This window comes from Grampus griseus (genome assembly GCF_964374135.1).
Source record: "Grampus griseus genome assembly, chromosome: 13".
Lineage (NCBI taxonomy): Eukaryota > Metazoa > Chordata > Mammalia > Artiodactyla > Delphinidae > Grampus > Grampus griseus.
In genome coordinates, this window is record NC_139007.1 from 6,988,328 (window position 1) to 7,011,719 (window position 23,392).

At 40.9% G+C, this 23,392-nt stretch overlaps 1 protein-coding gene across 1 annotated transcript in view; it reads left to right on the forward strand.

The window, feature by feature from the left end:
* COL19A1 (collagen type XIX alpha 1 chain) overlaps positions 1-23,392 on the forward strand; it is a gene marked incomplete at both ends in the record, with an annotated part of 350,042 nt that overhangs the window by 295,284 nt on the left and 31,366 nt on the right. Inside the window, 14 exons of the mRNA XM_082669016.1 lie at positions 840-875; positions 996-1,049; positions 1,150-1,203; positions 2,263-2,304; positions 6,423-6,527; positions 6,609-6,662; positions 6,910-6,963; positions 11,691-11,744; positions 13,167-13,220; positions 15,357-15,401; positions 18,382-18,432; positions 18,518-18,562; positions 19,008-19,034; positions 22,082-22,135. Coding sequence (XP_082525142.1) covers positions 840-875; positions 996-1,049; positions 1,150-1,203; positions 2,263-2,304; positions 6,423-6,527; positions 6,609-6,662; positions 6,910-6,963; positions 11,691-11,744; positions 13,167-13,220; positions 15,357-15,401; positions 18,382-18,432; positions 18,518-18,562; positions 19,008-19,034; positions 22,082-22,135 — 729 coding nt within the window. The remainder of the gene's footprint in view (positions 1-839; positions 876-995; positions 1,050-1,149; positions 1,204-2,262; positions 2,305-6,422; positions 6,528-6,608; positions 6,663-6,909; positions 6,964-11,690; positions 11,745-13,166; positions 13,221-15,356; positions 15,402-18,381; positions 18,433-18,517; positions 18,563-19,007; positions 19,035-22,081; positions 22,136-23,392) is intronic.

Consider the following 23,392-nt stretch of genomic DNA (forward strand, 5'->3'; position numbering starts at 1 on the left):
GTTGTTTGATTTTCCAGGGTGAGAATATAAAAACCACTGGAGATGGGAGATTAAACAAAGTAAAAAAGTAGGTCAGGAAATTATTAGGGGAGTGAAGGAGGTTGAAGCGAAAAATAACCCAAAAAACCAAAAATAACTTAAGCACACGGTATAAATAGAAAGGAAGCAAAAGGTAGCTTTGACAATAGGAATATTTATTTAAAAGTAAGAAGGGAAAAGGCAATGAGCAGGTAGTGAAGCCAGGTGCCGAGACCCCAGCTCTTTACTCACCCAGGTGATCAGTGAGTTCCTCATCCAGGGGTCCATGGTCATGAGATAGGGATGGATCTGTCATCATTAGGTTCACTGATAATCTCCCAGCCTCATTTCAGTTACCCCTAATTCCAGTTTTCTAACATAGAAAAGAATAACTGAAGTTTTGTTTCCAGTTCCCGTCACTGAACACTGGTTCTGGCAATTTCTTCAGAGAAATGACTCCCAGTACAAAGCAGGAAGGAGAGGAAGCCCCAAGCCGGTTACCCTGTGGCCGGCCAGTGTCTAGCAGACAGAACTTGGGCGTGTTGTTTGTGCGCCCGTGAGTGGGCAGGGACCGACGGCGGGCTCAGGGGCGGCCCAGGCGTCTGAACACAGTTACGGTGGTGCTTCCAGCACTGCATCTGGTCAGGTGTTCACCTGCCACCCAGAACTCTTGGCCAGCTTTGCAGAGAGTTTTCAGAGTGTGCAGGGTGGCAAGCCCTGTTGTCCACTATGTAAATTACAGTACTTGGCCCTTTATCCCACTTGGGTAATCTATGGACATTCCCAGCAGAATTCTGATCACTGAATCTCCTTCTATTCAGGGCTCCCAAGGCCCAGCTGGAGAGCCAGGGATTCAGGTAAGCTACTTAACCAAGTTATCTGGCACAGCAAATCCATCTTGCTGATTGGGGGGGGGGGGGATGGGGGCAATTACTAAAAGACTATCCTTATAAGTAACTATTTTCCCCCTTTGCCAGGGTCCTCGAGGTCTCCCTGGGTTGCCAGGAGCTCCAGGGACCCCAGGGAATGATGTAAGGACAGTTTTTACCTACTTCCCCTCTCCCCCACACCTGCTTTAATCTGAACCTGTGCCGAGGTGCAAAGATTTGAACATGCTGCTTCTGTTTTCAGGGAGCTCCTGGGAGGGATGGAAAGCCAGGTCTGCCAGGCCCCCCAGGTGACCCGGTATGTTGACACACTGTGTCTGATTTATGTATCTTTAATGCACGCAGCAGCCTAACAGCCTACCAAGCAAGTTTTGCTGTCCGGACTAATTAGAATGTTCAGTGACTGCTTAGTGATTTTGTTTATCCCCACTTCTTTGTAGAGGGGAAAAAAATTCAAGCTACATCAGCATTTTTGTGTGTGTGACGAATACTTATTTCCCGAGGGTATAATTCAGCTGTGCAATTTTTTGCCCCAAGCTGAACCTTGGTGTATAATGTCTCAATCCCATGGAAAATTGAGTTAAAATACATAGCCACGGATTCTGTTCTTTCTAATGCTAGTAACGAAATGAACTTCATTTTTCTAAATGAAAGTCTGCGGGTAAGTTTCCCACAATATGGTACATATCTATTGATTCGGTGGCTTTAAGAATGCTGAAATGGTTCAATTACAAAACTGGCTTGAGTAGGCTTTTCAGAACAGGTTTAGGCACTAAATGGGTGTTCCAAAGTTTTATTTTAGGTTAAACCTTGCTTTGAGTGACAGTGAAATCCCTTTAAATAGCCTCCAAATTGGCAGTTATAATTTAAGAAGCCATATGGTATATGACATTGTATTAAGAATGTTGTATAATAAAACCCAAATCTGGCCTCTCGGTTCTGAGTCTCACAAGTCCTCCTACACCATTTGAGCCTCATGTGCCGTTATAAGTTACATGCAGAGGCGTATCTTGGCCTTTAACTCCCTCGCTGAGTGAGTTATGTGTGTATGTGTATTGACTGGAAACCTTTAAAGCATTACTGGGGTCTACGGTGTCTCTCTGAAAGGACGCTTTAAGACACGAGGCCAAAGCACTGCCCGAGTCCTGTGTCTGTTTCTGGATAGGAAGCATCATGTTGGCCAACCATCCTGGTGGTGAGGCTCTTCTAAGCCCTACCATTTGTCACCATGGTGACAAATCTCAGCTGGCCTGGTGTTTTGAGGGAAAACATCTACATTCATTATGTTTGTATTGTATTGTGTGCCTGTATATGTATAATTACATGCCTTGGGGTTTTTTTTTCTCCTTATCCACAGATTGCACTTCCTCTCTTGGGAGACATTGGGGCCTTGTTCAAGGTACTCTGTGGCTATGTAAGAAATTATGTGTTAACTTCTGGGAAAAATCAGAAAGGAAATCTTTACAAGAATTTGAGTTAATTGCTTAGCCTGAATTAAAATTCAGTTTCTTAATGGCAGAACATCTTTCAGATAGAAAAAGGAACACGTATCTGTATATGACTAGTGCCACTTATACTAATTCCCCACTCTCTTCTCTACCAGCCTCTCATTTTGGGTGTGGAGGAACAGGGGGGCAGGGGAGGAGGTGGTAGTTCTGAGATGAGCTGCAGGAGAGGAATGGTGTCATTAGCACCCTTGAGTAGATGTTTTCTCTCTGCAGCAATAGCTTTCTCTTAATGGTGTTTACCCACCCAGGCTCATCACTGTGAAACCCAGTCCTCCTCACAGTATCTGCCCTGGCCAGTCCAGGATGCAAAGCAATGCTGCTCAATAAACAGCTAGCTTGCAATTTTATGTCATGGGATTTTACAAAGTGAGTTACAAAATTCCATAGCTGACAATTGCCCTGTGACTCTGTTAAATAAAAATGATCTCTACCTATTATCCACCTCACAGGGAATTAATCTTGCTACCGTTTTTTTTCTCTAATACTTTCCTCTATTTTGTTTGTAAAACAGATGGGGGGAGGTTGATAATAGGACACCTGGAGGTTGTGTATTTGCATGTTTCTTTGTGGAATGCTAAGACTGTACCCAAATGAAAGTCTGTCCCTTTATATTCCACTCAAACCTCATGTGTCGTATCTGTCAATGTATGAATGGACAGTATATTTGTACACACACACACGAGCTATGTGTGTGTATATGTGATCTATTTTATATTCCCAGCATTTAACCTAATGGTTCCTGCAACGACTTACTCAATAGTAGGCAGTCAGGAATATTTGCTGAATTGAATTCACAAGACTAGAATTCTAGTAAATATATTTGTCAGGTTATAAAGGTTTTGAGAATAGTATATGAATATAAATGTAAATGTAGATATAAATATAAATATATGGGGGGGGTTTAAGACTTTCAAAAGCTAACATTTTCTCATAAGTCAGAAAATAGGGGCTTCCCTGGTGGCGCAGTTGTTGAGAATCTGCCTGCTATTGCGGGGGACACGGGTTTGAGCCCTGGTCTGGGAAGATCCCACATGCCGCAGAGCAACTAGGCCCGTGAGCCACAACTACTGAGTCTGTGCGTCTGGAGTCTATGCTCCGCAACAAGAGAGGCCGTGATAGTGAGAGGCCCGCGCACTGCGATGAAGAGTGGCCCCCGCTTGCCACAACTAGAGAAAGCCCTCGCACAGAAACAAAGACCCAACACAGCCCTAAATTAATTAATTAATTAATTAATTAATTAAGAAAAAAAGAGCAAATCCTATTTTTTTAAAAAAATAGTATTTATGGGGGCTTCAGGAGGATCTTATGTTTATTGAGTTATGATTACATGCCAGGCAACACACTGCTTTACTTATATCATCTCACTTAACCTGCGCAAGAATCCTATGAGTTCAGGCTGTGGAGTTTCCCATTCTGTACACGAGAGACCTAAATTCTGAGGAGTTAAGTACCTTGCTCAGAGTCACACAGCCAGTAAGTGTGACATTAACACAGGAGTGCAGGTCCTCAGACAGTCAGTCTCATGTTCTCTACGAGGGCAGTGATGTTGGAAATGGCAGGATTGTAGGAGTTATATCATTGCGGAACAGTTAGGGCTCTTTAAGGATCAAAAAAAATTATTGACTATCCTGATAGGCTGTGGCAGCTCCCACTACAGACAAAAAGACTGCAAACAGGCTCTGACAGGGAAGAGAACCAGGGCTCTGATGGCCTTAGACATGGAAGTAGTCAACAGTTTCACCAGGGCAGCATCCCCTTAATAAATGCCCTTGCCGGGGTCCAGACCCAGCATCACCTCATGGAGGTTTTGAGTCTCAGGGGAGCCAGTTGGCAAGAGGTGGGCAGGACCCCTGACTGAGTCCCAGCAAGCTGTATTCAGTAGAAGAGAAGCATGTAGTTCCCCAAAGCATATGGGAATTTTAATCCTAATCCTGTCACCCAGTACATTAACTGTCCCACTCTGTCTTAAAGTCTTTAGCGGACTTGATCGTCCTGCTTTCTGTTTTCAAAAACTGTGTTTGAATAAAGTGTTGAAAAGAACTGACGTATTTCCCAGCCCGAATGATGTATACCTTCAAAGACCTTCCTCCAGGTTAATCTGTGTATCAGTCCTTCTTTGAACGAGCTTGTGTATTAGCTAATAACTGCGTCTTTATCCTCTCCGTGAGAAAAATCTTAAAAGATTTTTTTTCAAGAACCTTAATGAAATCCACTTTTCCTTCATTTACCATTCTAGTAACTCTAACCTAAAGAAGATGAGGTCAGTTTGAAATGACTCTAGAAAATCCTATTGACTCGTAATTATTTCCATTTTTTATGTTTTATTAAAACAATCCTGAAACTACCACAGCATTGTAAATCAACTATACTTCAATAAAAATCAATTGAATAATCCATCCTAAAATGTTACTTATATACAAAGTAGAAATAGACCCACAGACATGGAAAACAAACTTATGGTTACCAAAGGGGAAACGGGCTAAGGGATAAATTAGGAGTTTGGGATTAACATATGAACACTACTGTATGCAATAGATAACCAACAAAGACCTACTGTAGCCCAGGGAACTATGCTCAATATTTTGCAATAACCTATAAGGGAAAAGAATCTGAAAAAAAGATATATATGTATGTATAACTGAATCACTTTGCCATTTACCTGAAATTAACACAACATTGTGAATCAACTATACTTCAGTAAAAAAGCAATCAGTTGAATAAACCATTCTAAAATGTTACTATATATGGATATGCCATGTTATAATGTCTACAGATACAGTAGACATTCTTTATACTTTTTGAAATATGGAAAGCTTTTTGGTTCTCTGAAGTCCTCAAGCGTCTCTACCTTCACAGTTTTTCAGATTGAGTAGGGGTGGTTCTACAATTATGTACGTGTTTCTTAACTCCTGTACCAGCACGTTAGCTCAGCGGAATGATCCTAGTGGTAAAATTAGTTTGGGAAACTTTGCACATTCCAACTCCTTCTCATGTATTCCAGCTCTAAGAAGGACAACCACAAAGAGAACTGTTCTGACCCAGCATTTCTTAGGCAAATTGCCTCAGAACCTTTTCAGTATCATACAGAATTAGTCCTCCATGGAGCATATGTTTGGAAATCAAACTTGTGCTGACATACACTGGGTCAAAAGTACTGAGCTTCATGGGCTTTCTTGCCAGCTTCCCATCAACGGCAAGCTTCCATGCCCTCTTCATGTCTAAGGATTCTTCCCTTTGGTTAAAAAGATGGAAGAATTGAGACTTAGGTTGTCCTACCTTTGGTCAATTGTTAAATTTAAGCTGTCTCCCCCACTCAGTAGTCCCTATTTTATGCCTTTCCTGATCATATTTTTATAACAGGTTATTTAAAAATAAGCCTCTGTAGGCTTTATGTGATAAGAAGTTTATCTTGTGAGCTCAGATACCTAAATTGAAGCCTTTGCAGATCAGCTAAAGATTACAGAGAAGGCGATGGAAAGGTGATTCCACTTATATTTCCTATCTGCACTTGGATTTGACTTAGAAGTCAAGTCCCAGTCGCTCAAATAATTGTTTCCCGCGTGAGTGTTTCCCCTAACAAATAAAAGGTTAGTAAGCTGTGTTTAGGGCTCTCCAACTGATTGGGCTCTCAAAAGGGGAAATCCTTTCTTCACAGCTTTCTTTCTTTCTTTCTTTCTTCCTTCCTTCCTTCCTTTCTTTCTTTCTTATGATTTATGCTATTGGTTTTATGAGCTCTGTAATCTTGCTGGTTATTCCAAACTTTATTGCCACCTCTCTTTTTAAACATGCTGCTAAGCAACTGAAACTCTGTGTTCTTGACTTATGAGTTTATCTTTTAAAATAGTTTTTGCCTCCCCAAAAGTAGTCTTTCAAATTGAATAAATTAAGTTTCTGAAAGTAGAATGACATACCAATGGCTATCACTCAACTCTCACAAAAGTTCAAATAGAAGTTCAAATCCAATCAATGAATAATGAATCTCCAGTGACCTTATCTCTGTCTTCATTAGAACTTCTGTGGCAACTGCCAAGCCAGTGTCCCTGGGCTGAAAAGCAACAAAGGAGAAGAAGCAGGTGCCGGTGAGCCCGGACAGTTTGATTCTGTAGCCCAGAAGGTAAGAAGGGGGCTAAGTGTTGGTGGACCCTGGAGGTGACACATGGTGCCTTCTCTCAGCTGTGACTGCTCTGTCCTCTAGGGCGATGTAGGGCCACGAGGTCCTCCAGGAGTCCCAGGCAGAGAGGGACCAAAGGTAAGGAAGTCTCTCCTCTGTGCAACCTTTAATTCAGGTAAAAAAAAGAAATACATTTTAAAATACAGTCCTTTTTCTAAAACTATTTTGATAAAGTGGTGTAAAAGCCATTTGCAGATGTCATTTATTTTTTTCCCCCGATTCTGTCCAAATGACATGCCCCAAGTGTCCTGAGAAGAGATATGTTCATTTTCCCAAAAGATGACAAAATGACTGAGTGTACTAACTAAATGTATTGTGTCTCTAGGGGAGCAAAGGAGAGCGAGGCTACCCCGGGATACGTGGGGAGAAAGGCAATGAGGTAAAAGGCTCTTCTCTGATCATGCAGCCCTACTGTTGATTCTTTCCATGTGACACAACAAAAGGACATCAATTTTCCATATCTCATGTTGGATGCTAAACAAATAGAAACAAAGACAGGTTTTCTCCAAGTGTTAACACATTGAAAATAATACGTCGATGCTTATTTTCAGTGATCCAGTTTCTGAGACAAGGGAATTCAAACACAAAGTTAACATAGCAGTTACTACGTTTCTGTTTTCTCATAGCAGGTAACAATTCCAGCTCTCTCAAGATAAAAGCAAGAAGAAAGAGGAAAAGGAGATTTACTGAAAAGAATCCCAAAGTAGCTCATAGAATTGAAGGGATAGTTAGCAACCAGCCTAGGGATAGGGGCAGCTCCAGAACTCAGCAGAACTTCCCTGGGCCGCTGCTGCAACGTGACTCAGTTTCACTGACCTTGGTTTGTTTGTATCTCTGCTCAACTTTCAAACTCTTGGGAGGAAGAAAAAAAAAAACTATCAAATGGGTCTGCTTGGACTGGTTTAAATCAGCTGCCCACCCTCCCACTAAGGTTCAAAGTCAAATGTGCTCTTGAGATGGTGGCATAATTTTCTGACTCTCAGCCACACTGACGCTCAGGATAGCATTCTTTCCTGCATAATTCACACGAACTCTTAGAAAAACCAATTAGGATGATGAATTCTTGTTAGTTTAAACAGTTTTGATACTAATAATTCTTAATGAAAGTGAGTAAGCCATCTAGTAACCTTGATGTTAGTGCAGAAAATCAAAATGATATAAAGTAGATCTTTTTTTTGAGTTGGAGTTATATATTTCACATTATAAATTATCATCGTTGTTATTGTTTTTAATTAACATGGATTCTATCCAAGAAAACTGTGAGGATTGGCTTGGTTTTTGTCCAAGTTAAAAATTGAAGAGCAAAGAAATACGACATTTCTTTTCATCTGTAAATAAAACAGTAAAGGCATTTTATTTTCTAAATAAGGAAGAGGTGTTGAGCTTTTGCGTCTTCATGCTCCACAGAAAGTTGCACTAAAGTACAAGCACAGTGTCTGATTTTAATAGTCTAACAGCTTTTAACTGCCTAGACTCAAGAAGTAGGCTTTAAAGGCAATTGAGAATGTAATAACAAAAAGATCAGGAAATAATTGGAATTCAGGCTTTTTCATAAGTGACTCTAAATTAAATTTATTAGAAGTTAACTTTTATTGATTCTTCAGAATCCTTAGCACTCCTGGTGAACTGCAATCCCTCCTTAATCACTATTTTAGTGTGCTTTTCCTTAAGTACACCTTGCTGGGTTTTTAACACAGCGTACACAGACTTTGCACAAGACACTTAGACAATTCCAGCTAGTTCAGGAGGAGATTCTCCACTGTTTCTTCATATCACATGAATAGTATGAATAAACCTGAAGTAACATACTAGCTCAGTTGGGCCTTTGGGGGGTAACGGGGCAAGGCAGCTTGTCCCTCTCAGGCAGGTGGGAAATATTGAATATTATCTTGTCTTCTACTTGGACTCAGATACTCGCTTAAATTTTAATTTGTTGATTTGTTTAAGTGAATGAAACTTTGCCCAAGAACATATGTATTTCCAGCTGGCCAATAAACTATACTATTTTAATATGCATATAATATCTAATCATACAAAATCTAAGATGTCTGTTCTACCCTTAGTGGAAAAGATGCAGAAGGACACCCTGTCTCTTTGAGGAATTCCCAATTATTATTTAATAATTATCCAATGGTCGATTTAATCCATTTGGGAACTTAAAGAGAGGAATTGCCTTTCGGTTTATTGCACTTACAAAAGTGACATTACCCTCAATGGTTTTTACAGGTGTTGTTTCACGATGCAGGGTAGCAAATTAGCAGATGCTGATAGAACACAGACTTACCTCTCATAGTCAGAGGGAATTCTTGCTTGGAATACAGGTCTTTCTACAATATTTTAGAATAATAATTGATAGATAGGACAGGAAAAATACTGTCAGCCATAAGTTGTAACAATGGAAAAATAAATATTCTTGGTAGCAACTGAGGTAGGACTTGCAAAATCAAAATACCAGAATAGGGAAAGAACTTAGCTCTAATGATCCTTGACTATGCAGTAAATTTTAATTTGTATTTTAGTTTGGTACAATATGCTAAATTGACTGTCCTACTCTTTAATAGGTATTTGTCTTCTTTAATGACCTTTCTTGTCTTGTAAAATTACCTGCTTGCCCTTTATACATCCATAGTAACTTTTACCCTTACTACAGAATTTCAGCTTGTTCAGAGAAAGATGGCTGAGAAGGATTTCTTTTTATTTATGGACTGAGGTTTACTTTAAAGTTTAATGTGGTCATCAAAGGTTAATGAGTCCCAAGCTTATAAACTGGACTACCTAAAGACTCACTCAGCATCTCTAGACTGATTCAGTGTTGAGACTAAAAGTAGCAGAAAAAAAAAAAGAATACATATGAACACACATATCTTATACACGTACATAGAGAATTTTATGGAAATGTGGGTGTTTTGAGATAAAGCAATTTGTGGCATAGCATTTATAATCTCCAGACATTTAGAGATCCATTCCAGAAGGAAATTTGTTTCCTTTCCACTTATAACCCCATATACAAGTTAATGGTGGGGGAATAAAAAGAGTCAATACAACATGACAATGTGTACCGCCCACAAATGCACATGGGCACATGCGCGCGCACACACACGCACACACACACTGAGCGTTGCCGGTGAGGATGATGCCATCTTGAAGAGAGTATATGTCCACATTAACACAAGTATACATAAGACTTTACCCAAGACTCTTGTTACATGAGGAATTTCGGCACCTTCAAGGGGAGCCTTTCCAGCATTTCTTCACCTCCCATCACATGGAAAAACCGGAAGGAATATATGGTCCCATTCGGCATTAGATGGACAGACCTGACAGAGCTTGGGCCTTAATCCCATTGATGCAAAGAACCTTGATCCTGTAGAATTTTGTTCCTCTAGAGCTCCCATAGATAACTATGTAGCAATTTTCCCATGGTCACTTCACCTGATATTTATAATATGTATAAAATGCATATTTCATCACAGTAAAGGATAAAGGAATTTATGATAACAATGAATGGTTTGGCACTATAAAAGGAGTACTCAGTAAAGAAAATTCAATCCTGAAAAAGTGGAACCGTTCAAAATAGAACTTGACACGTCATATGGTTATGTGAAATAATAAATGGGTATTTCAAAGTATATTTTTCCCATTGTAGAAATCATCTGAGTTCCTTATAGAAAATTTGAGAAATACACAAAAGCACTAAAAAGACAAAAGTTATTCCTATTTGTACTTCTCCGACTGTTGGTAAAAGTCAGATTGTTGTCCACAACCCCTCATCCACAATTCCAAAGTTCAAATGCCTCTGAAAACCCGGGAAATTTTTCCCAAGTTTGCAGCAAATTTATTTGGCAGCAACGTCTAACCTGAAGTCATATGGAGCTAGTATATTTATCCCACTTGGTGAGACTATCATATGTTTTGCTATAGAAATATTTGTGTGTTTATTAGCAGGTGCTGCCTCAGGTGCCATGGGAGTGTTATGTAATATCCAGTATGAGCACTGTGTTCCCTTTGAAACAAATCTGAAAATTCAGAACCCTGAAACACACCTGACACTAAAGTTTCCAGAGAAGGCATTATGAGCCTCTACCAGGCTCATATTTTATGAAGTGCATTTCTAATTTTTTAATAATTTGGACCTTTATGTAACATTTTGTAACGTTTCCTTTTCTTTGTTATTCAATAGCTTTTGAAACACGATTTTAACAGTTGCAAAATATTTCATATTATGAATTTTATGTAACTTATTTAACTAATATTCTTTTGCTGACTTACTTGGTAAAGGAACAAATTAATTACATGAGTTATCAGTTAAGCTTACCAATTCTTTTTTGAATATATAAATGTATCCAGTATAATTAGCATGACACTACAAATCTTAGGCGGGGCCTAAGAAGCTATCTCTTCACTTTTACCTTTAAGCCATTAAAGGGTTATAAATTTAAATTCGCCGATGAGCTGTATTTCTTATAATGAACTGGCCGGCTAAACTAAATACTGTATCATAAAACAGAGTCCGTTGCTCCACCAACTGAAAAAGCATTAGTGTAACCATGTATTTCTTTGATGGCATTCTGCTCATCTGAAATTTGTATTTTCATGCTTTAGCAGTGCCGGCTTCTCAAAGATGGCTATTGTCAGCGGAGGGGCTCTGTGAGATCAGAAATGTTCTGTGAATCACCAACACATTAAATTATGTTTGTAACAAATTCCATGTTGTGGCATTTTAGCTCGCCATCCTTACTCTTAGAAAACGGGTGTTTGCAGATGACAAATGTATTTCTTGATTAGCCAGCAAAGATGGGTAGTTTTCAATCGTCAAAATATTTGATGAACTAGGGCTTCCCTGGTAGTGCAGTGGTTGAGAGCGCCTGCCGATGCAGGGGACGCGGGTTCGTGCCTCGGTCCGGGAAGATCCCACATACCGCGGAGCGGCTGGGCCCGTGAGCCATGGCCGCTGAGCCTGCGCGTCCGGAGCCTGTGCTCTGCAATGGGAGAGGCCATGGCAGTGCGAGGCCCACATACCGCAAAAAAAAAAAAAAAAATTGATGAACTAAAATGCTTTGTTTCCAATGATATAACAGATTTTATGGTAGGAACTATCTCTTTTAGGGTCTTCAAGGCGTTCCGGGCCTTCCAGGTGCTCCTGGCCCGACTGGACCCCCTGTAAGTATTTGCTAAAATGGTTTCACTCAGAGTCCATATCTGCTGGTATGACGCAAAGTGAACTAACATTCTTTATTGATTTTTGTTCTCTGTTCCTCTGTGTGGAGTATGCAGCTATTGCTGGGGAAAGTGGCATCCAACATCTCAGACTTTTGTTAGTATTCCTTAAGGCTGCTTGGGGTTGTGGAGACTTGTCGTGAAAATTCTACCAGACCGGAAAGCAGACTGTGATGAAGCAAGTCGATTTGAATAGACGTTGGATGTAGAGGAGCGTTATCTTTTTTAGCTATAATTTTTCTGGCATCAGCCTTAGGGACAGATATTCAGATGGTTACACCCTTACATTTTTAAGCGCCATAAACTAAGAATTTATTCTCTAGGCAGAAAAAAAAGAAAAAACGGGTCAAGGACTATCAGATTCAATTTACTTTTATTCCTGTTTCTGACTTAAAATATGCTCTACCTTAGTCGGCACTTTTTTCCGCTGTCTCTCTTTATGTCTTCAGTTACCTTTTTGTAACAGCATCAGGGCCTTTTTGTCTTCAGTTACCCTGTTTGCTTAAAACAATCTTTTTTCCTTTCTCACCTGCTAAACCCAGTCTATCATGAGAGCAGAGCTCAAATCTAGGTTTGCCAGTTAAAATACAGGACATGAGGCTCAATTTGAATTTCATGTAAATGAATACTTTCATAGCATGTTTGTCCCAAATATTGTATTGTTATTTGCTAAATCTAGCAACCCTCCTCAAGCCTCAATTTTTCCAACTTTTTCCTTCTTAGAGTGCCTAGGCAAAGGGTATGTAGGAATGTAATCGTGTTCTTTCATGTTTTGAATCATGGGTTTGCCATAATGAAAATGTTACCTTTTATGCTTTCACCACAGTTATATAGAACAAACCTGGCTCTAAATTGTACACTAAAATTAAAAGTTAAGAGAAAGAGTTGTGAAAGGAGCCATGGAAATGATAGCTAACTCTATGCTCAAAGAAGATTTCAAACTAAATTTTATTTTCCATTGTTAAAATGCAGGTCGCATAACCCACCTTGTTAATTCTGCTCTGTGAAGTATTTAAAATGGTGATCACCACCAAAATTATAGCTCATTTAGGAAGGCGTAATGCTGTGTAAATTGCCATTTAAACAGCAAGGCTAAATTCTTAAATGTATTAAGAGGTTCCAGTTCAGGCCATTAAATGTGGTTGGCCAAGGTGAAAAAGCGACCACAAATACAAACTTTATCCTTCCAAGGGCTTATTAGCAGGATACAGCTGCTGTATCAGCCTGAAGAAATATAAGCTTATAGGACTGATTTTAATTAGGATCAAATGACCTTCAAAGTGTATCAGTTTGAGCAACCAACTTCCAATACCCTTGGCCATTTGGGTGTTGTTTCTGTGACAAACTTAGTTTTGTGTTTTACAGGGCTTGTTGGGAAGAACGGGACATCCTGGCCCCTCGGGAACAAAGGGTAACAAGGTACAGAGGGAAAGCCTCACTTACTGTCCAGATTGGGGCTTGGGGTAGGGGCAGGGTGAGCCTACTTACAGAGAAATCCATAAAATCAAGCAAAGCCTCAAAGTACTATAGGAGTGATGTCAGGGAAGTGGGCTTGGAAAGACATAGGTCCCAAAATTGGTCTGAAGACAAGAGATATGTTCCCAGGGAAGAGGATGAATAGCACATAGGTGCCACACAGCAAACATCCAAGCTGGACTCAGGGTCCTGGGCATCCACCGTGGGGAAGGATGGGGTGAGGGTCGCCTCCCGATGAGGTGCAGGAAGGTAGTTTGTATCTGGAAGTCCAGCCGCAGGTGCCAAGGCTCCCGACAGGAGGCTCGCTCTCAGAACCAACCAGGATCCCAGTAAATGACGTACTTGCTGAGAAAATCTGCAAGATCTGTCCTTAGAGGGTCTTAGGGGAGATCCGCGAAAGAACCAGCACAACTTGCTTCCTGGGGGGTCCGGTTGACAGGACAGATGGGTTGCTGTGGTCAGCAGGGAGAACCAGCAAAGGAGGTCTCAGCAGGAAGATCACAGTTACCCCATTTAGGATCTAAAGTGTCACCCACAGTGTGATAGAGCCAGCACATGAGTCACACGGACTGACTCTTAAGAATCCGGAGGCCATGTGAGCCACTCAAGCGGCTTCGACCCCAAAATGACCACAGTGGGGCATAGTGGCATCAAGGAGCAAAGCAATCCCCCCAAACTGAAAGGCAGCAACGTGCTCATTCTGGACAGTCTCAGCACAGTTTCCCTGATAGCATCCCAGGGAGCTTGCCCACCTCCACCAGCCTTTTTGATTTGTTCTCGACGGAAATTATTCAGTCAGAGATTTGCCTTTTGAAGTTAATGGGAATTCCACACTGAGATGAGCTTTGGGGCACAATCGAGAATGAAAATATGACTGTTAATTGTGCCGGAAAAAAAAAAGTCCTTTCGATAGGCACGTATTTTCCTTGTTTGTCGTCTTCATGAGAATCATGACATGATTCTCTGAAGGACGCTGCCAGCAGAGCCCCATGCGTCTTAGAGAGAGAGCCACCAGCAGAGCAGTTGGGGAAAACATACAGTATACTCATGGTCACTCCTTCTCAGACAGATACATTGCAAGAAAAACTTAACAGTTGGTTTTTATTGATAAAGATACAATCAAAAGGTTTCTAGGATTCTTTGGTTACTGAAAAAATGGGGAGATTGGAATGAAATCCTTCATCAAATTTATGAAAATAGACTAAAATCCCTCAAAATTCTTGGGCATTTTAAAGTAGGAATTTTACTCTCTGGATTCTTTTTTAATGAACCATTTCTTGCCATTGCCCCTGATATTGAGGGACTCAAAAGATTTTATGAGGCTGTCATACCTCTGTTTATCATGGACCAATAAGCATCCTATGTTTTAGCAAAATATAGATGAAATCTATACTTTTCAAGTTTCAACTTGAATTCGTTTCTCACACATTTAATTTTCAGTCTGCTTTGCCTGGAAGCAGAATGTCTGAGGCTGTTTACATTGTAAAGAACATTTCCCTTATACAGCGTTGTACCACGGTCACTTCTGCTCAGTGGGACATGCCTGATACTCACTTAGGATGTGAAAGAAGGTTTTCCTCCTGCAGACACACACAGGTTGTGATTTTCTACTTTAGTCAGAGCATGTGGATGCCCTCTCTGGTTCCCAAAAGATGAAGGTGGTGGAGGTGAGGCTAGAAGCGAGGGTCTGACCCAAAGAGTCGTGTCCCTGAGCTGCCCCAGCCTTCAGGAAGTGTGCTCTGCCCCCCCATGTGGGGAGAGTTCCCCCAGCTGCACTCGAAGTCCAGGACCTGGTCACCTGCTTGTCTGGCTCCATCTAAAAATAAGCTTCATCCCTGGTGCTCACACCGTGAGGATCCGAATGCCTGTGGGAAAAGGCATTTACCTTTCCCGTGGTCTAGTAATGTTAATTCTCCAGGTGAAGGGAAAAGCCCCGCTGAATAAGACTTTGCAAGGGTGAACAAAATGACAAGTCATATTGACTTCAGAATGTGGCTCTCGGAGCAAGCGCAGGCGGGTCCATAAACGTGGAGTAGAAATGTCTAAGCCGTTGATGTTGGTCTGTGTACCCCCTTGCAGGGCAGCGAGGGACCCCCTGGGAGACCCGGACCACCTGGACCACCTGTGAGTTGTTTCAGGTTTAAAACATAAATTCATGCATCTACTTCAGACTTGTATAAACAACAAGGTCCTACTGTATAGCACAGGGAATTATATTCCATATCCTGTAATAAACCATAATGGAAAAGAAAAAAAAAGGATTTTACTTTTTTTGTTTGTTTTTTTGTTTTTTTTTAAATAGACTTTATTTTTTTTTTTGATGATTTTTTATGTTTGAAGGAAAATTTCACAGAAAATACAAAGAGTTCCCATATGGTCCTGCCACACACACACAGTTTCCCTTATCATTAATATCTTACATTAGTGTGGAATTGTACTCTTTAAAAGTATAAACTTTATGGTATGTGAACTTTATCTCGGCTTAAAAACCAAACACATATGTATAAAGTTCCTTCTAACCCTGATATAATGATTTTTCAGTGACATGTATAACAAAATTATTATTATGAAGTATGTGTTGAGAAATATTATTTGTCACATTAACTATCCAGGTAATATAATTTCTCTCTTAGAGTAGAATTTTTTACAGTTAAGGAACTGATATTGATACATTAGTATTAACTAAACTCTATAGTTGACCCTGGGGTTTACTTTTTCGGTTGTATGGTCCATTAGTTTTGATAAGTGCATGGTCTCATGTATCCACCATTACAGTACCATACAGAACAGTTTCACTGCCCTGAAAACGTCCTGTGCTACACTTGTTCATCGCTCACCTCCCTGTCCCTCCAGCCGCTAGAAACTGTTAGTCTCTTTACTATCTCTATACTTCTGCCTTTTTCAGAATGTCCTGTAGTTGAAATCAAAAAAAAGCTTTTATGACTCAGAGGTCAGACTACACTTAGATATTCTCAAGGATAAAAGTCATCTGAGTTTTATGTATAAATGTGAATGACAGCCAGGGTGGCTTAGGGGAGCCCTGATTCCCTCATTAGCTCAGCCCTGAGGCACACTGCTCGGATTTGCAGACTGCGGGCCTCCCTGCTGTGGACTCAGTTCAGGTGGGTGTGCACCCCTACTCTCCACTTCCTGCCTGGGGGACCCTGGGAAAGTCATTTAACCTCAATGAACCTCATTCACAGAAAAGACAGGGGCTGTAAAAAGACATCCCTTCCGGCAGTGTGAGTTGGTAGAAAAATTCTGTTGTGCTGTGTGTGTTCGTTACCATCTATGATGCCCGAGATGCAAGGAAATTCTATTTATATGGCGCCTAGTGAATGAAACGTACAAGGGCCACCGCTGCTTTCGTGCTAGGGAATGAGACAGACGCGCACATTGTCGGGAGGCTGGGGAGGACAGGGGCCTCTCTCTGGAGCAAGTCTGCCCTCAAGTGGGGTCTCGCTCAAACAGCATCACAGCATCCGTCCGGCCAAGCGTTTTTTCCCACCTGCCTCAGAGGGAGAGGTGAAGAAGCCAGACTCCCCCAGAAGGGGCAGAATTCATCCATGACTTTGTTTTTTTTGGAGAAACACAATCAGAAGTTTAATAACATGTGCGCTTCCTATATGCAAGGGAGACATCCAGGAAAACTGAGTAACGCCCTGAAATGGCCCAAGTCCTCACCTTAAGTATCATCCTCATCTAAAAACAAGAGAAAGGAAGGGTATGGCTGCTGTGCAGTTTCACGTCTCAGCTTTCTCCACTGGTAAGAGTTTCTTGAGATGCTGGAGACAACAAAGATACATCGCTAGTCTGCATGCAATCGCACGTTTGCGCACATCAGTGAATACACTGGCACTCGGTTTCCCTAAACGTGCTCTTCATTTTTGTTTTACTTACCTTCTCCCTTGACAAGGAGGCAGAGCAGGCAGCATTTGAGGCTCAAACACTAAAATACCCTCCCTCCCCAGTGGACAGAACAGCAAAATACAACATGAGCTCCCAAAAGGGACCTCTGTTTTACGATGGACTTAAGAAATCTCCCTTGCCCCCCAGCCCGATTCTCCAAAACTATTTATTCTTCAAAACAAATTAAATGTTGTCTTTTCTGTGAAGCACCCCCCTGCGGCCCTGGAAATCTCAGACAAAAGTATCCTTCCCCCTCCAGGACTAAATACAGTAGACATTCAGCAGTTGTCACATGAACGAGTGAAATACTGAAGGAATAAACGAACAGAGCATTTTTCCTTCCTTCACAAGTGTTTGGAAGATGCATGCAAAGCATGCGCCCTGAGCACCACTGACCGCCGTGGTCCCAAAACGGCAATGATGGCTCTTCAGTTTTGCAGCTGAAGCGTGGAAATCACAATAAAGGAAAACGCAGGTTATGATTCTATGGGAATTTTTAAAAAGAAGGCTAGGAGATCCTAACTAAAATTTTCATATGCAAATTTTTCCTGAATGCCAAAATGTACGATTTTGAAAGCCTCTCACATTAGTTCTCTTTAAGTGTTAGTTGCTCTGGGACTTTGCATTCAGAGGTCAATTTATTAGGAAGTTCCTCTTCCCTATTGTTCTAAAGAATATGTTTTTGTAGAAACATCCATGCAGGGTTGTGAGTAACAACATTTCCCCCCTTTCCCTTAATTTTCTATTTAGTATGAAGAGAGTGTGGAAAAAAATTACCTTTCAGCAGCCAAATTGTTCCCTGTTCACATCTTCATCAGCACTCCTGTGTTATGGCCTGCAGGTCAGCAGGCTGTAAACAGTTAGCATAAATTGGCAATTCAGAAACTGAATTTTAATGAGCAAATAATATTTTCCTCTGAATGCATTAGTGTCTCATCTGTCAAGCCGGCACATTCATCACAGCCCCACCCAAAGTGTGTGCGCGTGCTCCAGGTGAAGCCCACATGCCTTCTGGTTTTTTCTTCTATGTTTGCTTTAGAAGAACCAAAAATGGGAACGTTATTATTTTTACCGATAACATTAAACTCAGTTTCTAAAATAGAGTAGGAAAAATATCATTTGGTGAAACAACAAAAGGTAGAGATGCTCACTATTAACTTCAAAGGATAACTCCATGTTTCATTTCTTTCCTAAGGGTGTACCATTCAATGAAGGAAATGGAATGAGCAGTTTATATAAAATCCAGGTATTTACTTTTCTAATTATGTAAAATCACTTTCCGGCTATGGGTTACTACAAATTCTTCTCACCTTTGTCTTTTTCTTTTGAAGGGAGGTGTGAACGCTCCCAGTTTTCCAGGGCCACCTGGTCCCCCTGTGAGTACAGTTGTTTATCACCAAGCATATTTTAGCTGAGCAACCTCACACACACACACACACACACACACACAGACCTCCTAAGTTCACTGAAAAGTATGTGTTACAAATACAAAGAAAATTTTCTGCAGGAGGAAATAAATGAAACCAATTATAATAACATTGGGGAAACGTACACAGTCAAAATAAAGGAAAACAGCATTCTGCGTAGTGGTGTCGCTTTTTGGAAACCTGAGAACTAAATCAATGTCCAAACAGTCACCGTCATGGGAGTTCCATCAAGTTATATTTCCTCATCTTATTATGCTTCACATCCAAACCATAGCAAAACACAACTTGCAGATATTTTTATGTGTATTAAAGCCAATTGGATAAAAATTCTTCATAGTTTGTAAGTTTGCTTGGGTCATTATTTTCAAGATGACTTCTCATATTTTTCTTATAGGGCCCCAAAGGTGATCCTGGCCCAGTGGTATGTATATTCCCATGTTTTGTGTCATTTAGAAAATAAATCTTTATTCGAGTTTGAAAGAAGACCTTCAGGAGAGATGCCTGCCTTCTGAGATGTCCCTTGGTTACATGGAGGAAGCGGGCAACCTCCTCGTGTCAGGATGCCTCGGTCCTGATGTGTCCCTGCCCTTGACGCTCTTCCATCAGGGTGATTTTGAAAATCACCCCGGGCTGGAGGAAGACGCATAGAAAGCTCCCGAGAAACAGGACACTTTCTTCCAATAGGACTATTTTGATGATTGGTTCCATGTTCAGTAGATCGTGGGAGGAAACTATTTATTGGAAAGAAATTCCTTAATAGGTCTGTCATCTCCCCCACCGACACTACAACAAGACAGGGACGGTTTATTTGCTTTGACTGTCTTAGGCAGTTGCTCTGGAGGCGACGTGGTGCGCTGTCGTAACCCTGCTTATTAGGAGCGATGTTTCAGGAGGTTTTGCCCCTCGGCCTGGGAAGAGGTCCTGCGCTCCAGCCTTCCGAAGGATGATGATTGTTAAGCACCTTTCTCAGCCACGGAGCGGCCCTGTAAAAGTTCTGCCAGACGCAGTTCGATTCCCCTTCTTCCTTGGCAGGTTTTCCTGTCATGGCCTTTTCAGGCATGTGTCCTGTCCTTTGTATTTCATTTCTGTGTCCTTTAACCTTTGGGTATATACTTGAAACTCACATGTATCTGAGACTGAAATAAACTTTCAAACCACTTGCCATTGCCGTGGGAGGAAATCGCAGGCCCTTTCCTTACAGTGGAGTTTGGTAAAACTAGATGAATAAATTTTAAACGAGCGAAAGAAGAGCCATAAAAAGCAATCTTTTTACATCTAAATAGATTTTCAAAGGAGACGCGTGAAAGAGCTTATTTTTTGTTATTGGGCAATATATATTAAAAGCCAATTTGTTTTCGCCTATGAAATGCCCAGTTTGTAGCACTTTCCAAACCCCAAATATGTCATTTAGAAGTTTCCGTTGTTTCATTACTCATGCTGTGCTTTCTTTATCTGTAACGTTTTTTAATGCTTTCACCTCCCCCCGCATATCCTTCATTCCAATCTGAATCTTCTTTCATCTTATTGATAAAAATTTCCTCCTGGTCTTTCCTTCTCATACTCACACACACAAGCATCCCCTCTGAGTCATTCAGGGACACATAGGCTTCTCGCTGACTTTTCTGGAACACCCAAGTTTTTAAATTAGTAACTGTAGATTAAGGTGAGAAACCTTTTTAAAAAGTATTATAATAAAGGATAAATTATGATTCACTTGGATTCAAAAGCGCGTGGCAACAAAAATGTAGACAGCATTGAGTAGAATTTGAAGAGATTAGGCTTCAAAATTTTTTAGCTGCAACAAAGAATAAAAACTAAGTGGACGACGTTCCTTGCTTTTAGAGATGTGAATTAAGTGGGTGAAGCACAAAAACAGAAATGTGGAATCACGAAATTAACTACCGAGTAAACCTTCAGGTTTATCTTAGATAAAACTTTAGATTATCCCGTTGGGCTCCATGTCACCACCACCGGACAACTCATTTCCGACCAGTTGCCCCGAATAGAGAAATACTACCTCATAGCATAGAGATAGATAAGCCAGGAATGGTGGAGTCACAGGTCACAGAGCAGAAAATGGAAAAGTCCCATCGGGGTAGGTGTGGGGAGATATACTCTTCCAGCATCCTTCAAATCCCAGGACACCAGATCTGTACCACTGTTTCTAATCTTCTCAGTGAACCTTTACAGATAAAAATTACCCTTAATTGAATGTATTATCTTCTGAGGCACTCCATTTCATTCCCTTGGTATTCAATTGATAATTGGCTTTCAATTAAATATTTATTATTAGCTACTTTCAGACAAATATTGATTGATCGGCTGAGCACTGTCCAACCAATTCCTCTGTCCTAAGGATAGTTGAGAATATAAACAAAGGAAATCAAAGAGCTTATTTCCTTTGTCTATAACCCAGAGCCTCCATTACAGAGCTTCCTGCAGAATAGAATCTGAACATCTTTTTTTCCTGATTGACAGGTTACATATTGGTAGTTGTTTAAAAAGGCTTTTGAAGCAAAGAAAGGATGAAATGATATGCTTCCTCATTAAGCATCCCGTGATAAGGACAATATCATAAATCATAATGGGAGTTAAGTGTTGGTAATATTTTTGAAGCAGATTAGAATTAGGCATGCAAAAATACATTTACAGAGAATGACCTTGGGAAGCTACCTTTTCTATGTGATTATGTTGAAAACATCCAGTGTCTTAAGAAAATATTTGCAGTTAACATTAATTCGTTAACAAGGAGGTATCAAACAACTACCCAGTTTATCTCTCTTAATTTAAAACCCCTGTTGTTTATTGTTCAAAGGTGGCAGCTTCCTTCACCCTGACCTTTCTAAATGGGTTCCTTGAGGGCCTAGAGGTTCCAGTCATCTGGGACCAGACACCAGCATATGTAACAGATTTTTTTTTTTTTAGCAGAAATGCTTACCTGTCTCCTGTCAGTGAGCCATCATAAATAACTGCTCCTGGGCTGTCCTCGGAAGCATCCACAATTCACATCCAGCTCCAGGAAATATTGAGGGATTATAAACTTTGAGAGCTCCATCTTCATCCACTCTTAAAGACTTCAGTCTTGTTTTCTGATCATCTAGAAGGCTTAGGTACCTTATAAATTGGCAACGTTTATTAAAGCCCAGTCTTTCCTTCTAATTCTTATTGAAATTGGAGTTATCACTGACTAGAGGGATTCGCTCAGAGCAGATTCTTCATCAGGATAAAAGCGATTCATTAGAAAAGATACTCATACTTCTCCAGGGAATAGCTTTATTTTCAAACTGTTCCCAAATATCAAATGCAAGAATACAGTTGCTTGAAAATAGAGCGTACTATTTACTTGCTAAATTACCAATTGATGTTTGAGGGAGTGTTTTTTAGGCAAAAAATATCTTTGCTTTTGAAATCAATGCTTAAAAAACCTTTTGACCATTGCTTCTGTGTTCTTATGTTCATATTTAACAGGGAGAACCTGGTGTGATGGGGTTGCCAGGATTAGAAGGATTTCCTGGTATAAAGGTAAGTGCAGGGTTAGACGTGTGATCACTGATTCAACATTCAAAAATGTTTATGGGGCACCTACTGTTGGACCAGGAACTGTTTTAGGTTTGGGGATGTATAAGGGAACAAAAGAGACAAAAATTACGTTCTAAGAAGGGGATACAGAAACTAAAAGAATAAACACAAATAACAAAATAATATTGTTGGTAAGTGCTATGGAAAGAAAAAGTAGAGGCAGGTTGAGGGCATCAGGAGTGCGGAAGGGAAGGGTATCATTTTAAATCGGGTGGTCTGAGAACGCAAGAACAGAGCAAAGACTTGGAAGAGGTAGGGGGCAGTTAGCCAAGCCCCCTCAAGCCAGAACGAAGAATGTTCCAGGCAAGGTGAGTAAGTTCTAGAGACGTAGTGTATAGCAAGGTGACACTAGGTAACCGTGCTAAACTGTACGCTTGAAATCTGCTAAGCGTTTTCACCACACGCACACGCGCACACACACGCACAGTGACCTGTGTGAGGTGATAGGGATGTGAATTACTTGGATTGCGGTGATCATTTCACAATGTATACGTATATCAAATCATCATGCTGTACACCTTAAATATATACAACTAAAAAAAATTTTTTAAAAGAAGAAAAACCAGCAGGTCTAAATGCCCTGAGGCAGAGCATTCCTGGTACATCCAAGGAGACCCGGGGAGTGAGCGAGGGGATATGGTAGGAGATGAGGTCAGAGAGGTGGGGTGGCAGTTAGGAGCAGCCCCGCCATGTTGAGGTCAATGCTACTCACTGGCCAGTGCAGTACCAGTGCCAGTCTGCAGACTTGTTATGGACTCTGGGGCAAGGTGAGCACAGAGATGGAGAGAAAGCATTTAAGCAACTTGTCTGGCAGCTTGACTTTTGACGTTGCCATGATATCCAAACATGTGACCAGTAGACTCACCTTGGAGCATGATGCATTAGAAAATAAATAAGTAAATGAACTGCTCCTTTGCCACAGGTAGTTTGAGAAGCACTAATTAATAAAGAGGCTTACCAGCCATTGTAAGGACTTTATCCTTCACTCTGAGGGAATACGGAGCCAGCGGTGGTTTCTGAGTAGTAGAGTGATGGGGCCCACAGCTGGAGAGTGAGGATGGGGCAGGGAAGACACTGTTCCTGTAGACGGGGGGAGTGGTGTCGGCTCAGATAAGAGCAGAAACGGTGGCGGTCCTGAGGAGCAGATAGGTTATGGACGTGCTGTGAAGGCAGAGCAACAGGATTGATGGGATGTGGGTC